General features: G+C 38.5%; 1 protein-coding gene across 4 annotated transcripts in view; it reads left to right on the top strand.

Moving 5' to 3' along the window:
• EHHADH (enoyl-CoA hydratase and 3-hydroxyacyl CoA dehydrogenase) overlaps positions 1–15,528 on the top strand; it is a 61,644-nt gene that overhangs the window by 19,764 nt on the left and 26,352 nt on the right. For 2 of the 4 annotated variants that reach the window (XM_007119868.4, XM_007119869.4), the window contains 3 exons: positions 789–961; positions 5,203–5,314; positions 13,976–14,080. In XM_007119868.4, coding sequence (XP_007119930.2) covers positions 789–961; positions 5,203–5,314; positions 13,976–14,080 — 390 coding nt within the window. The remainder of the gene's footprint in view (positions 1–788; positions 962–5,202; positions 5,315–13,975; positions 14,081–15,528) is intronic. The other 2 variants (XM_007119870.4, XM_007119871.4) reach the window with 2 other exon arrangements.

Here is a 15,528-nt window from a genome sequence, read left to right as displayed (position 1 = left end):
AATATTGTTAAAAATATATATTATAGTAAACATTCATTTAATTGTCACATCAGTCATTTAAGATAGGTATTGAAACAAAATGGTTAAATAACTTACTCAAGGTCGCAAAGCAATTTACATACATGCGTTGGGAAAAAACTAAAAATTCACCAAAATATTACATTGTTATCTCTGTGTGGTGATATTTGGAGTAATATTTTTTTCCTTTATAATTTTGTGTATTTTTCAAAATTTCTATAATGCGTATTATTTTTATAATTAGGAAAAGCAGTAAATGTTGTTACTTTTATTGATCACAAAAAGTCTATCACAGAAATGTAATTCTAAGCTGACTGATTAACATATAACTCACAAATATGTCTTCATTTTACCCTGAGATTTTATATTGTAATGACTGATGCCCTTAACAAAGATATGGGTCTAAATTGTTGTGAATAGAGTTGGTGAGCAGTATCATGCAAAAAATGGGAATGGCTAACTCAATCTTAGAATCTTTGCTTCCCTTTTCTGAGCTTTCAAATTTTTCTAAAAGTAGAGTTACTACTATCATATGGAAAGACAGATTTTAGATTACAGGACTTCTGATAAAGATTTGAGGATTTTTTCCTCATATCTTTCTACATTTTCCAGGCTACTTGTTCCTTTACTGTGTCTGCAACCAAAGGATAAAGTGTTTCATGGGTCCAAAGAGATCTGAGATTCCTTAAGTGTAATCTGGTAACTTATTGTTCTATAGCAAAGCCCAAGTCTTCCTCAACTCTCTTTTTTCCTTATCTTTGTGTTCTTAGGTGCTGATATCCGTGGCTTCAGTGCTGATATTACCTTTGACTTGACACTGGGAAGTGTAGTAGATGAAGTACAGAGAAACAAGAAGCCTGTGGTGGCAGCTATCCAAAGGGTGGCTTTAGGAGGGGGACTGGAGCTGGCCCTGGGCTGTCACTATAGGATTGCCCATGCAGAGGTAACAGAGGGGATCCATATGGGATTTGATGTAGGGAGCTTTTCTTTAGAGCAAGCTCTAAATGTAGTCATAAGCATCAGAGGTGATCATTTTGAATGCTTAGCTTACTGGTTCACAACTCTTAGGTTTTTCTAGCACTGGTGTTCAGCTGTTATGTACGAGTACAGTGTTACTCTTTGTTGAAATGTTGAAATATGTCCATTCTAGTTGATAAAGAGTTACTACCCTGAGCCTGTGACTGTCCCATCACTTCCCCTAACCCTAGCCTTTGGACCTTCCCATGACCCACTAGCTAAAGGGGAACTCCTGTACAGGACTCCCAGGACCTTGCTCTAGTACTATGGCCCACATCAGATTTCATTGAGCCATGCTCATGCGGTAGAGGTATTAAGTATTTTGACTATCGCCCCTGAGTGTGCATACTTATTTAAATTTTTGTTTCCTATCTCAAACATTTCAGTTTTGTGGTCTCATAATTTTTAGTACCTAAGAAGACAAGTTCCTATTGGAAACTGTGCACAGCTAGTAAATCCATTTATTTCTGGAAATAGATTTAATTTGCGTTATTAGACATATAGATTGAGGTTTGTGATACCAGTCTTATAATAGTAATATTTTTATAAGTAATATATTTTTCTAATAATAAAGATAATATTCGTCATTGTACTAGACTATAAAATACAAGAAAGTATAAAGATGTAAAACTGAAGTCACCATAAACTCACAGTTCAGAAATAACCACTATTAACATTTTATTTTTTTTCTTCCTTGTCTTTTTCCTGTGTAATTTTTTTCTTACATTTTTTTCTTTGCAATCTTTTTTTTAAAAAAAAAACTACATTTGGAATTTTATTGTATTTCACTTGTACTCTATTTTTATACTAATACCGTATCTAAATTATTATTAAATATTCTTTATCCATTCTACCAATCTCTACCATTTACATTTAACATAATTACAGATAAGGAAGGACTTTTGCCATTTTGCTATTTGTTTTCTACGTCTTATATTTTTTCATTCCTCAGTTCCTCCATTAATACTTTTGTTTGTATTAAATGGATAAGTTCTAGTACCCTTTTAATTCTCTTATTGTTTCTTTCACTGTATATTTTTGAGTTATTTTCTTAGTGATGGTTGCCCTGGGGATTAACATCTTAATTTCTGACAAGCTAGTTCAGATTAATACCAACTTAATTTCAATGGTATGTAAAAAATTTGCTCCCATATAGTTCTGTTACGCACACCCTTTATGCTGTTATTGTCACAAATTATATCATTATACATTGCATGCCCATCAACATAAATATATAATTATTGCTTAATGTAGTGGTCTTTTAAATCAGGTAAGAAAAAAGAGGAATTGCAAACAAAAAATTACATTAATACTGTCTTTTATATTTACCTGTGTAGTTACCCTTTAACAGTGTTCTTTATTCCTTCATGTGGATTTGAGTTACTGTCTAGTGTCTTTTCATTTCATCCTGAAGGATTTCTTGTAGGGCAGATCTGCTAGCAACAAATTCAATTTTTATTTATCTGAAAATGTCTTAATTTACCTTCATTTTTTAAAATAAATTTTTATTTACTCATTTATTTTGGGCTGTGTTGGGTCTTCGTTGCTGCATGCGGGCTTTCTCTAGTTGCGGTGAGCGGGGGCTACTCTTCACTGTGGTGTGCAGGCTTCTCATTGCGGTGGCTTCTCTTGTTGTGGAGCATGGACCCTAGGCTCGCAGGTGTAGTTGTGGCTCGCGGGCTCCAGAGTGTAGGCTCAGTAGTTGTGGTGCACAGGCTTAATTGCTCCGCGGCATGTGGGATCTTCCCGGACCAGGGCTCAAACCTGTGTTCCCTGCATTGGCAGGCAGATTCTTAACAACTGCGCCGCCAGGGAAGTCCCAATTTGCCTTCATTTTTAAAGACTAGTTTTGCTGGATGTAGAATTCTTGGTTGACAGTACTTTTCTTTCAGTACTTTGAACGTGTCATACCACTGGCACTGGTCTCCCTGGTTTCTTTTTTTTTTTTTTAATTAATTACTTTATTTATTTTTGGCTGTGTTGGGTCTTCGTTGCTGCATGCGGGCTTTATCTAGTTGCAGTGAGTGGGGTCTACTCTTCCTTGCGGTGCACAGGCTTCTTATTGTGGTGGCTTCTCTTGTTGCAGAGCATGGGCTCTAGGTGCATGGGGTTCAGTAGCTGTGGCATGTGGGCTCAGTAGTCGTGGCTAGCGGGCTCTAGAGTGCAGACTCAGTAGTTATGGCGCATGGGCTTTGTTGCTCCGTGGCATGTGGGATCTTCCCGGACCAGGGCTCGAACCCGTGTCCCCTGCATTGACAGGTGGATTCTTAACCACTGTGCTGTGAGGGAAGCCCTCACCATGGTTTCTGATGAGAAATTTGCTGTCAATCTTATTGGAAATATTGCTTAAAAATATCATTTTAAATGGTTGCATAATTTTTCATCTTACAGATTTATCATAATTTATTTAACCATTTCCCTATGTTGTTTTAATTTTTTATAAAACTTATAAATAAAGACACATATCCTAAGTGTTCCTTTTTCTGTGTTCCTAATACCATGACCTTCTGCACACTGAGTGCAGATCTAAGTTATAAGCAATAGTAAGTCAGGGGATAGGGATGACCACTGGTGGGAAAAATGGTGATCAACTGCTAGGAAAGCCTCACGTGAGAGAGGCTCAAACATTCCAGGTATTTTGGAGCTGTTGGCATCACGATTTGGGTAAATGGCAGTCTGTATTTAAGTACCCTCCTCCTCCCATCCTTATACCTGGAAAATGACTAACAGAGCTTTGGCCACTTTTAAGGCCAAGAGAGGCATGTGATTAAGGTCTCAAGCTCACCCTCTCATCTGGACTGAGGTTGCTGCCTGACTTTCTTCCTTTCTTCCTCCCTTTCTTTCTTTCTTTCTTTCTTTCTTCCTTTCTTCCTTTCTTTTTTCTCTTTTTATAATAGCTTCATTGAGATATAATTCATATACCATGTAATTCACTCATTTAAAGTATACAGTCCAGTGGTATATTAGTATATTCACAGAGTTATGCAATCATCACCACAGTTGATTTTAGGATATTTCATCACCCTCAAAAGAAACCTCACATCTTTTAGGAGTAACCCATCATTTCCCTCTCCCCCAGTCCTAGCAATTACTAATCTACTTTCTGTCTGTATGGATTTGCCTATTCTAGACACTTCATGTAAATGAAAACATACAATATGTTGTCTTTCGTGTCTGGTTTTTTCCACTTAGCATTATGTTTTCAAGGTTCACCTGTGTTATAACATGTCATTAGTATTTTATTCCTTTCCATGGCTGAATATTTCTTTTTATGGATATACCACATTTTCTTTATTCATTCATTACTTGATGGACATTTGGATTGTTTCTTCTTTCTTGGATTTATGAACAATGATGCTATGAAAATTTTTGCACAAGTGTTTTTTGTGGGCATGTTTTCATTTCTTTTGGGTATATATAGAGGAGTGGAATTGCTGGGTCGTATGGTAACTCTATGGTTAACCTTTGAGAAACTACCAAATTGTTTTCCAAAGTGACTGCATCATTTTACATTCCCACCAGCAATGTATGAGGGTTTTGTATGCTCCACATACTCTCTAAAACTTGTTATTGTCTGTCTTTTTTATTATAGCCAACATAGTGGGTATGAAGTGGTATCTTGTAGTTTTGATTTGCATTTCCCTGATGGCTAATGCTATTGAACATCTTTTCATGTGCTTATTGGCCATTTGTATCTTTTTGGAGTAATGTCTATTCAGATGCTTTGCCCATTTGAATTGGATCATTTGTCTTTTTATTATTGAGTTGTAAAAGTTCTTTATATATTCCACGTATATTATTAGCAAATATTTTTTCCCATTCTGTGAATTGTCTTTTTAATTTCTTGACTGCTTGGCTCTTTCAGGGCTCCATAAAACTGTTTCTGGAGACTATTATTTGTGTTGGCTGAGACAGGTCATAATAGAGTCAGAGAAGAATTCTGTAAGAAGCTAGGGATGTGTTTCAACATGAAGACTTAAGGATGGCACAGCTCTATTTATGCTATTAATTAAAGGAAAGGGTGTTCACTAATTTCTTCTGTAGAAACTCTCACTGAATTCTATGCAGCAATGTTTTTGAGGGTGTGAGAAACCCAGGGGAATGCTTGCCTTGACTCTGAATATATCATCTCATTCTAATGACCTTTATGCCTTCAATCTTCGATAGGCTCAAGTTGGCTTCCCAGAAGTCACACTAGGAATCCTTCCTGGTGCAAGAGGAACCCAGCTTCTCCCCAGACTTATTGGAGTTCCTGCTGCACTTGACTTAATTACCTCAGGTCAGTACCAACCCTGCCAATGGCTGTCTAGTTCAACGTGAGGAACTGGACTAGGATTTAGAAGCATTCTGGCTTGACCATTCCCTACCCATGTAATTTTAAGAGGATACTTTAACTTCTCTGATGTCAATTTTCTCATCTTTAAATGTAAAGAATGCCTTTTCTGAGAGCTTCTTAAAAGTTACCATGAAGAGCAAATGTGAGTGCCTTCTAAATGAAAGTATATACAAAGCCCTAATCATATTTAAGTGTGTACTCATAGACACTGGTTTCACATAGGGTGCATTATATTCAGATCGAATTTAGAAATTATAATATAAACAAGAATTAAAACCAGAATTTCCAAGGAAAGATTTCAAGTTTTAGTTTGGAAATGACTGCATTTTTCATTTCCCAGGTGTTAAGATATTAGCTTCAAATAGAAGTTTTCTCTTTCAATAGGGAATGTGAACAATGCAACACTAGAAATCATCTAGAGACCCTGAATTTACCAAATATGATAAGACATAGAAAGATATTGCCAGTTGAAGTGAGGTTGGAAAAAAGAACATACATAACTATTTACTCCAAACAGGTAGAACTAATGAGACCTTGGGTCAGACACTTTACCTCTCTGTGCCTTAGTTTCCTCATAAATGTTTATGACAATAGCACCTATCATATGGTGGTGTGGTGAAGACTAGATACCTTAATGCATACAATGTGCTTAGAACAGTCCTAGACATGGTAAAAAGTGTTAGCTATATGTTATTATTCCCATATCTTACTTTAGTGAAAGAGGAGGATTGAGTAAAAATAAGATGAGGATCTTGGTAATAGACTATATCCCAAAGAATGGGCAATAAAAAGAGCACAATCTTTAGAATCAAAGACCTGAGCTTGAATCCCAGCTGTACCACATATAAACAATATGCCTTGTACAAATTAATTTTTATTCACTCATGCAGCAGCTGTTTAATTTTTTCTCATGTGCTGGGCCCTGATGTAGGCAGTGGGCCTATAGAGGTAAATCAAACCTACAAAAACTCATGCCCTTATGGAGATTATATACAGAAAACAACAACAATAACAATAATTATCAATTAAAAAATGCACATTGCTTTCCATATCTTTGAAATCAGGACGCCTCTTACATTCATTGAGTTGTGGTTTGATTGGCAGTGTTTTTCTTCCCTTGTTTCTGTGGGTCAGGAATTTGGGAACAGCTTAGTTGGGTTCTAGCTCAAGGTTTCTCATGAAGTTGCAGTCAAGATACTGACTGGGGCCATAGTCACCTGAAAACTTGACTGGGGCTGGAGGATCTACTTCCAAGATCTACTTCCAAGATGGCGCACTCACATGGATGGCTGCTGCTGACTGTTGGCAGGAGGCTTCATTTCCTCTCCACGTGGACCTCTCTCTAGAGCTGCCTACATATCCTCACAGCATGGAAGCTGGCTTCCTCTAGAGTGAGTGATCCAAGAGAGAGCAAGGCAAAGACTGCAGTGTCTTTTATGACCTAGCTTTGGAGTCACATGCCCTCTTTTCTGAACTATTCTATTGATTATACAAGTCTTCCCTACCCAACTTGGGAGGGGAACTTGAATACCTAGAGGTCAAACACATGGCAGGTCACTTTGGAGACCAGCTACCACACTGTATACTCTAAGGAGAAAACATAAAGCAGAAAGGGGAAATGTAAAATGATAGAGCTGGGGGTTGGGTAATATTTTAGGTAGGACAGTTGAGAAGGGCTTTCCTACAAAATGAATGTGAGTGTATACCTGAAGGATGGAGGAAGCTTGTTATGCCAACATCTGGAGGAAGATATTCCACACGGAGAAAATAGCAAATACCAAGCCCTGAGGTAGGGACATACTTGGAAATTTCAAAGAACAGCAAGAAGGTCAATGAAGCTAGAGTAAGGTGAGTAAGGGGAAGAGTAGTAGGGGGTGAAGTCACATCAGGTAGGGCCTTGAAGATTATAGAGAGAACTTTGGCTTTTCTTCTGAATGAGGTAGAAAGGCATTAGAGTGTTTTGAGCAGAAAACTAACAAACATGCTGTCACTTATGTTTTTTAAAAGATCACCCTGGCTACTGAAAATATATTAATTGGAGATAAGGCCAGAAATAGGAAGACTGATTAGAAGCCTGCTTTAATAATCCAAGGGAGCCATGATGGGAGGTTAGACCTGAGTGGTAACAATGTAAATGGTGAGACATGATCAAATTCTGGATATATTTTGAGCCAACAGGATTTTGTGACAGATCAAATGTGAGAGGTGAGGGAGAGGGGAGAGAAAATGATGATTCTAATGGCCTCAGCAGCTGGAAGGATGGCGCCATTACTGAGAAAAGGGGAATTCTGCTGGTAGAGCAGGTTGTAGGGAGGAATCACAAGAGCTTAATTTTGGACATGTTAAGGTTTGACATCCAACTTGAGGTGTCAGGTAGACAGTTGGATAGACTGGCCTGAAATTTAGAAGGGAGGTTGTCTGAACTTCTCTCAGTCTTCATTTTCTCATCAGTAAAACAACCACATAGTTGTGTAAGGAATAATGAAATTACATGACTTGCTTCTGGTATAGTACCTGTCACAGAGGAGACATTTTATAAATGGTAACTGTGGTAGGCATAATAATGCCTCTCTCCAAGATGCCCACGTCCTAATCCCTAGAACCTGTGAATATATTACCTTACATTCGAAAGGGACCTTGCAGGTGTGATTAAATTAAGGATCTCAAGATGGGAGGTTATTCTAGATTGTCTAGGTAGGCCCAATTTATCACAAGCATCCTTAGAAGAGGAAGGCAGGAGGGAGAGAAGATGATACACAGCTGGCTTTGAAGATGGAGGAAGAGAAGAAGAAATGTAGGCAGCCTCTAGAGGCTAGAAAAGCCCAGGAGCAGATTCTCTCTCAGAGCCTCCAGAAGGAGCACAATTCTGCTGACCTATTTTAGATTTCTGACTCCTAAACTAAGATAATAAATGTGTGCTGTTTTAAGATGCAAAGTTTGTGGTAATCTGTGTAGGAAACGAATACAGTAGCCATTAATAATGATGATATTAAGATTCTTGCTTCTGGAAAACATTTTTTTTTCTAAGAAGGGATGCTAAAAAATTGTTACTGCAAGTTGAAGATTCCCTACTGATGTTAATGAAGAAAAATACCAGCTCTATAGGCACTGCCCCCATAGGAAATTAATAAGTAAATAAATTTAGATTAAATTAATAAATAGCTAACCTTTTCTGATCTTCTGAAAACCATAAGAGAGATAATTCTGGAAAGTGGAACAATTACAACAACCACTGCTTCTCCACCATTCCCTTAAAATGCCACCTGAAAACAACTGAATCTCCACAAAACACACGCTTGGGCACGATGCAGTTCATTCCCTGACGTTCTCTGTCCAATCAAATGATGAAAACTACAGTGCCCTGATGTTCCTTCTGCTGTTATTTTCTAGGTCCCGTCTTTCTTTCTCACTGAACAGCCTAGAAAGCGTCTTCTATATTCTCATAGAGCTTTGTCTCAGCCCCATAGTTACTTTATGATCTTTCCCAGGACAGGGATGCCCTCAGACTCTAGTCTTTGATGAGGTACCTCTTGCCACCCAGGGTACTGGGGAAGAAGTTGCGAATGGCATCTTTATCCTGCCAGTCTTTCAGATTTAGTTAGGTCCATGTGGGTTTTCTCTATACTCGAACAAGATGTTAAGGGTGAGTTTTAATACCCAGGGCTCCCAGTCAGCAATAATAAATATCAGCAAATATTATTTAATGACTAAGACAAACAAACAGACCAAAAAAAAGAAACCTGTGAAAATATTCTGTGTCATTAGAAAAATGAAACATAAATGTGAGTCTGTTGAAACAGATTAAAGGCAACAAAAATCTTAGAAAACTCACAATATTCTAAATTAGAAAAGAAAATATTTTATTTATTAAATAAGAACACCCTGTTTAAAATCAAAACATTAGCCAAAATAACTTTTGAAGCAATAAAAACAAGATGCAATAGAACAGACTACTGAATCAGCAACATAGAGGATAGAGACACGTTTATAGAATTCAGAAGAATTTCTAAAAAAGATACAGAAAATGTAAACGAAGGCAGCAGACATGAGAGGTCTATAATAGAGGCCTCTGCTATGAATAATAAAAGCTCCCAGAGCACAAAGTGAAAAGGGGAGAAGCAATAACCATAGGAAAAAATAGAAGAATCTCTTCAGATACATAAAAGAATCAGAGATTGTATTTTAGTAAGCACCTCATTTTCCTGGAAAAACTGACGAGATGTCAATGCCTTGTATTTTGATAAAGATTTTAAATTTCCAGGAAATAGACTCCTGCAAGCTTCCAAAGGATAAAAACAAAACACAACGAAAGGTTACTCTTGAAACAGCTAAAATCACTCCAGCCACAAATAAATTCTCAACGTAAGGAACATTTGTATACTAAGATGCTATACAGTCTTAAATGTGGTCTAAATCAGGAGTTCTTAAAGTGCGGCCCAGGAACTCCTAGGTGTACCTAAGACTATTGTGTATGGTGGGGGGCAGGGGGTGGGGGTGTCCATGAAGTCAGAACTATTTTCATAATAATAAGACATTGCTTGCCTTTTCCACCCTCATTCGCTCACAAATATACAGTGGAATTTTCCAGAGGTTATTGTATGCCATGTGGTATCAAAACAGATTGAATGCAGAAGCAGAAATGAGAATCCACTGTCTTCTATTAAGCCAGACATCAAAGAAATTTGCAAAAATATAAAACAACACTTCTCACTAAATTTTTAAAATTTTCAAAATAGAGTTATTTTGCATAAAAATTTATTTATGTTAATATGTAATAGGTTTGTCATGGTTATTTTAAAGTGATTTAATAAAGATACATTTTTAAAGTTCTCAGTTATAATTTCTAATATAGTAAATATTAATAGAAATAACCCATATAAACAAAAGCTCTTTGGAGTATTCCATAATTTTTAAGAGTGCAAAGGGGTCCCAAGACTAAAAAATTTGAGAACTGCTAATCAATAAACTTATTATTTTTTTTTTTTGTTTGTTTGTTTGTGGTACGCGGGCCTCTCACTGTTGTGGCCTCTCCCGTTGCGGAGCACAGGCTCCGGACGCGCAGGCTCAGCGGCCATGGCTCACGGGCCCAGCCGCTCCGCGGCATGTGGGATCTTCCCGGACCGGGACATGAACCCGTGTCCCCTGCATCGGCAGGCGGACTCTCAACCGCTGCGCCACCAGGGAAGCCCAATACACTTATTTTTAAAAATAAATTTATCTATTTTATTTTATTTATATTTGGCTGCGTCGGGTCTTCGTTGCTGTGTGCGGGATTTTCTCTAGTTGCAGTGAGCGGGAGCTACTCTTAGTTGTGGTGTGCGGGTTTCTCATTGCGGTGGCTTCTCTTGTTGCAGAGCACAGGCTCTAGGCGCGCAGGCTCAGTAGTTGTGGCTCACGGGCTCAGTAGTTGTGGCTCTCAGGCTCTAGAGCACAGGCTCAGTAGTTGTGGCTCAGGGGCTTAGTTCCTCTGTGGCATGTGAGATCTTCCCGGACCAGGGCTCAAACCCTTGTCCCCTGCATTGGCAGGCAGATTCTTATCCATTGCACCACCAGGGAAGCCCCAATACACTTATGTTTTGACACAGAAACCACAATACAAAACTGTGCACACGTGGTCCAAATTAGAAAATAATGAGTCTATATTATTACTAATATATAATTACTAGTGTAAAATTTATACAGTTACTAATATATAATTTAGACTAAAGTCTAAAATGGCTTTTTCCCCCTTTAAATGGGGAGATGTTATAAATTCTTTAGAGCATGAAAAGGGAGTTAAAAACTAAATTTCTTGTCTTCAATAAATTAGATTAGAAATTGCTTTAATTTACAGTGGTATGATAAGTACACTTTTAAGAATGTGAACTATTTTAAGTACCTAATGCAGAATTCATAAGAGGATACTTGGGCTTCCCTGGTGGCGCAGTGGTTGAGAATCCGCCTGCCGATGTAGGGGACACGGGTTCGTGCCCCGGTCCGGGAAGATCCCACATGCCGCGGAGCAGCTGGGCCCGTGAGCCGTGGCCGCTGAGCCTATCCGTCCAGAGCTCCACAACGAGAGAGGCCACAACAGTGACAGGCCCGCGTACCACCAAAAAAAAAAAAAAAAAAAAGAGGATGCTTACAATCAACCCAACATACTACAGAAATTCAAAGCACATGAGAAGGTTCATTCTGCAAAAGACAAAATAGAAAGGAAGCAAACCAGCATAAAATATAGGGGGAAATCATAATAGTGTGAAATGAGTCTGTAAATTCTAAGGTTTATAGAAATTAAAGCATGTGGGGGAATATTGAGGAATTGTGTGTTCCTGCTTTCAGTATTAAGCCTGAAAGGCAAGAATATCTTGGAGGAAATCAGGAAGGAATCTGGCTTCTTTGACAAAAAGAAATAAAGTGAACTAGGATTCGCCTTTTTCAAAGCACTGCTGCTTATAGAAATATCACTATTTTTAACATGATGAAGAAAAGAGGTAAAAATAGTAAGAATATGATAGATTTTGATTTGCACAGAGGTCACAGTGAATTAGAAGAAAGCTAACATTGGAATCATACACCTATCTCTTTATTTTATTTTATTTTATTTTTTAACATCTTTGTTGGGCACCTATCTTTTTAAGTAGTCTGTACAATTTTAAGAGGACTTTAAAATGGCATCTGGAAAGGGTTCCATGTAGAAATTTTTTTCTAAAGCTTGGCAAAGAAGCCACAAAGAAAATTGGAAAAAATTGAGATTACCTGGCTTGGAGAAGTCTCAACTTCAGTTGCCCCAGTCTCTTTATAGTAGATCTAGGCAGGGCTTTTATTAGATTGGACAGTGGTTATTGTCTACACTCAGAGCAGCACAAGAAAGAACAAGTTTAAATCTCAGCATGAGGATTTGGGTTGGATATACAGAGCTGTGTCTTCAGGTCCTTGAAACAGAATAAAAGTACCTGAAATCTCATTGACTCCATAAGAACAGTAGTGATCCTTCCAACTTTCGTGAAATCCAGGTCAGAAGAAAACATTACAGCTAACGGAATTTTCAGTTCATCCTGTGGACATCTCATGTTTCCCCTGCTCAGTTGCACGAAAGATCCTTTTAGTACCCAGGTTTTCATATTCCATTCCGTGTCCCTTTGGGCCCCTTAACCTAGAGAGTCTTATTCACTCACCCCTCACTCAAGTGATTTTGTGCAGAGGAGACTTCACCCTTGAAGCCACTTGCCCACCCCCCACTGCCCTCCTCACCCCAGGCAGAGATCTGGAAGCCTGTTTTCAAAGGCATTTCCAGAAAACTGCCCAAATATTGCTGTTACAGAGTGACCCCTGCCCAAAATCATTGAATTGTCTATCTGATCAAGAAAAGCCATTGGTAGCTCTCCGAAGCACTAATAAGAACTGGGAATGGAGGGTTTGTCTCAGAGATGGCATCCACCAACACTCTGTAAGAGCAGCAAAGACCATGGAGTTGCTGCCAGCAAGACTGACTTGGTGATTGCTCTTCAGAAGCCCAGATGGTGCTGGTAAACAAGCAAGCAATGTGTTGCTGTCTCTCTCCTGACCCTATGGTGAGGGATGCTTATAGCCCTTAACCTCCTGCTTCAGAGTGTGCAGATCAAATTACGTATTTATGCCTGCTGGAGAACGTGGGAGTAATGCAGACCCTCATCAAACTTCTGTAACCTCCTAGAGCTTCCAGTCTATACCAGAGGCTGCCAGTGTCACTAGTGGATGGTAGATGCTCCTGACACCACCGCCACCAGACACTAGATGTCACCACCTGTGAAGTGAGATTTACGCTGTTGCTGTTCCTTAGTGTTACTCACTCCAGTTAAAAACCCTCAAATGAGCACTCAGTTTGCCAAGCTTGGGATCATGGGACACACCCTAGTGCCAGGTCTGAAGGAACAATTGTCTGATCATCTCTGTTTCCTTTTTAGCTTCCTTTTTAGCTCCAAAGCTCACACGTTAGCAATTCCATAAACTAAGGGAGGGTCGAGATGCTGGGTAGCCAAAAAATGGCAGATGTCCACCCCACTTTTCCTGTGAAATTTTGATTATAACTTATGTGATATCAACTTAATAATTCTTTTCCCCTGTCTATCCAACTATATTTGTGTTTGAGGACTCGGTTTGTAATCAATGGCAGCCCTTGGTGTATGCTAGTATACGAACAGATAGTACTGCTATTGCTCTGCTGCTACTACCTCTGTTATTTTTTATCTCTATTATTATCAAACAATCAATCCTCATTATTATATAGAGATTTATAGTTCATAAAGTGCTTCTAATAGAGATTTATAGAATAGAAGGAAAATGTATTATTTTCACTTAATACTCAGAATTACCAAGGTAAGCATAATTATTGCCATTTACCAATGAAGAAATTGTGGTCCTAGTACAGTTCACACAAATAGTGCAAGGTAGAGCTGGAACTTGAATCCAGATTTTCTGATTACCTCTGCAGTAATCTTTCCACTGTAACAGTCAGCGTGGTGCTTGTTTATTTAGTAACAGATGTTTATACCCAGGACAAGTGAATTTTCCTACCAGAGAGAGTGATGCTTTTGGTTTAATCTCACATTGTTCTTTGATTTGTTTTATTTTGTTTTCTTTTAGGAAGACATATTTCAGCAAATGAAGCTCTTAAGCTGGGTATTCTAGATAAAATTGTGAACTCAGATCTGGTTGAAGAAGCAATCAAATTTGCCCAGAGAGTTTCAGGTAAAGAAGATAATAAAACTAGCACAAATTGGAAACAAGTTAAATGTCCATCTTAATAAGGAGCTCCTTAAATATTTTATGGTACATCCAAATAGAATATGATACAGTTTTTTAAATTGGAGTATAATTACTTTACAATCTTGTGTTAGTTTCTGCTGTACAATGAAGTGAATCAGCTATATGTATACCTATATCTCCTCCCTCTTGAACCTCCCTCCCTGTCCCCCACCACCCCACCCATCTAGGTCGTCACAGAGCACCTAGCTAAGCTTCCTGTGCTTTATAGCATGTTCCCACTAGCTATCTATTTTATGCATGGTAGTGTATATATGTCAATCCTAATCTCCCAATACGTCCCACCCTCTCCTTCCCTCTCTGTGTCCACATGTCCATTCTCTACATCTACGTCTCTATTCCTTCCCTGCAAATAGGTTCATCTGTACCATTTTTCTAGATTCCACATACATGCATTAGTATACGATACTTGTTTTTCTCTTTCTGGCTTACTTCACTCTGTATGACAAGACTCCACATCTCTACAAATGACCCAGTTTCGTTCCTTTTTATGGCTGAGTAATATTCCATTGTATATGTGTACAACATCTTCTTTATCCATTCATCTGCTGTTGGACATTTAGGTTGTTTCCATGTCTTGGCTATTGTAAATAGTGCTGCAATGAACATTTGGTAACATGTGTCCTTTTGAATTATGGTTTTCTCAGGGTATAGGTCCAGAGTGGGATTGCTGGGTCATATGGTAGTTCTATTTTTAATTTTTTAAGGAACCTCCATACTGGAGGTTGATACAGTGGCTGTATCAATTTACATTCCCACCAACAGTGCAAAAGGGTACCCTTTTCTCTGCACCCTCTCCAGCATTTATTGTTTGTAGATTTTTTGATGATGGCCATTCTGACTGGTGTGAGGTGATACCTCATTGTAGTTTTGATTTGCATTTCTCTAATAATTAGTGATGTTGAGCATATTTTCATGTGCCTCTTGGCCATCTGCATGTATTCTGTTTTTTTTTTTAACGTCTTTATTGGGGTATAATTGCTTTACAGTGGTGTGTTAGTTTCTGCTTTACAACAAAGTGAATCAGTTATACATATACATATGTTCCCATATCTCTTCCTTCTTGCGTCTCCCTCCCTCCCACCCTCCCTATCCCACCCCTCTAGGTGGTCACAAACCACCTAGCTGATCTCCCTGTGCCAGGCGGCTGCTTCCCACTAGCTATCCACCCTACGTTTCGTAGTGTATATATGTCCATGCCACTCTCACACTATGTCACAGCTTACCCTTCCCCTCCCCATATCCTCAAGTCCATGCTCTAGTAGGTCTGTGTTTTATTCCCATCCTACCCCTAGTCTCTTCATGACATTTTTTTTCTAAGATTTCATATATATGTGTTAGCATATGGTATTTGTTTTTCTCCTTCTGACTTA

Source organism: Physeter macrocephalus, chromosome 1 (genome assembly GCF_002837175.3).
Source record: "Physeter macrocephalus isolate SW-GA chromosome 1, ASM283717v5, whole genome shotgun sequence".
NCBI classification, from domain to species: Eukaryota; Metazoa; Chordata; class Mammalia; order Artiodactyla; family Physeteridae; genus Physeter; species Physeter macrocephalus.
This window is presented reverse-complemented; position numbering and strand designations above follow the sequence as displayed.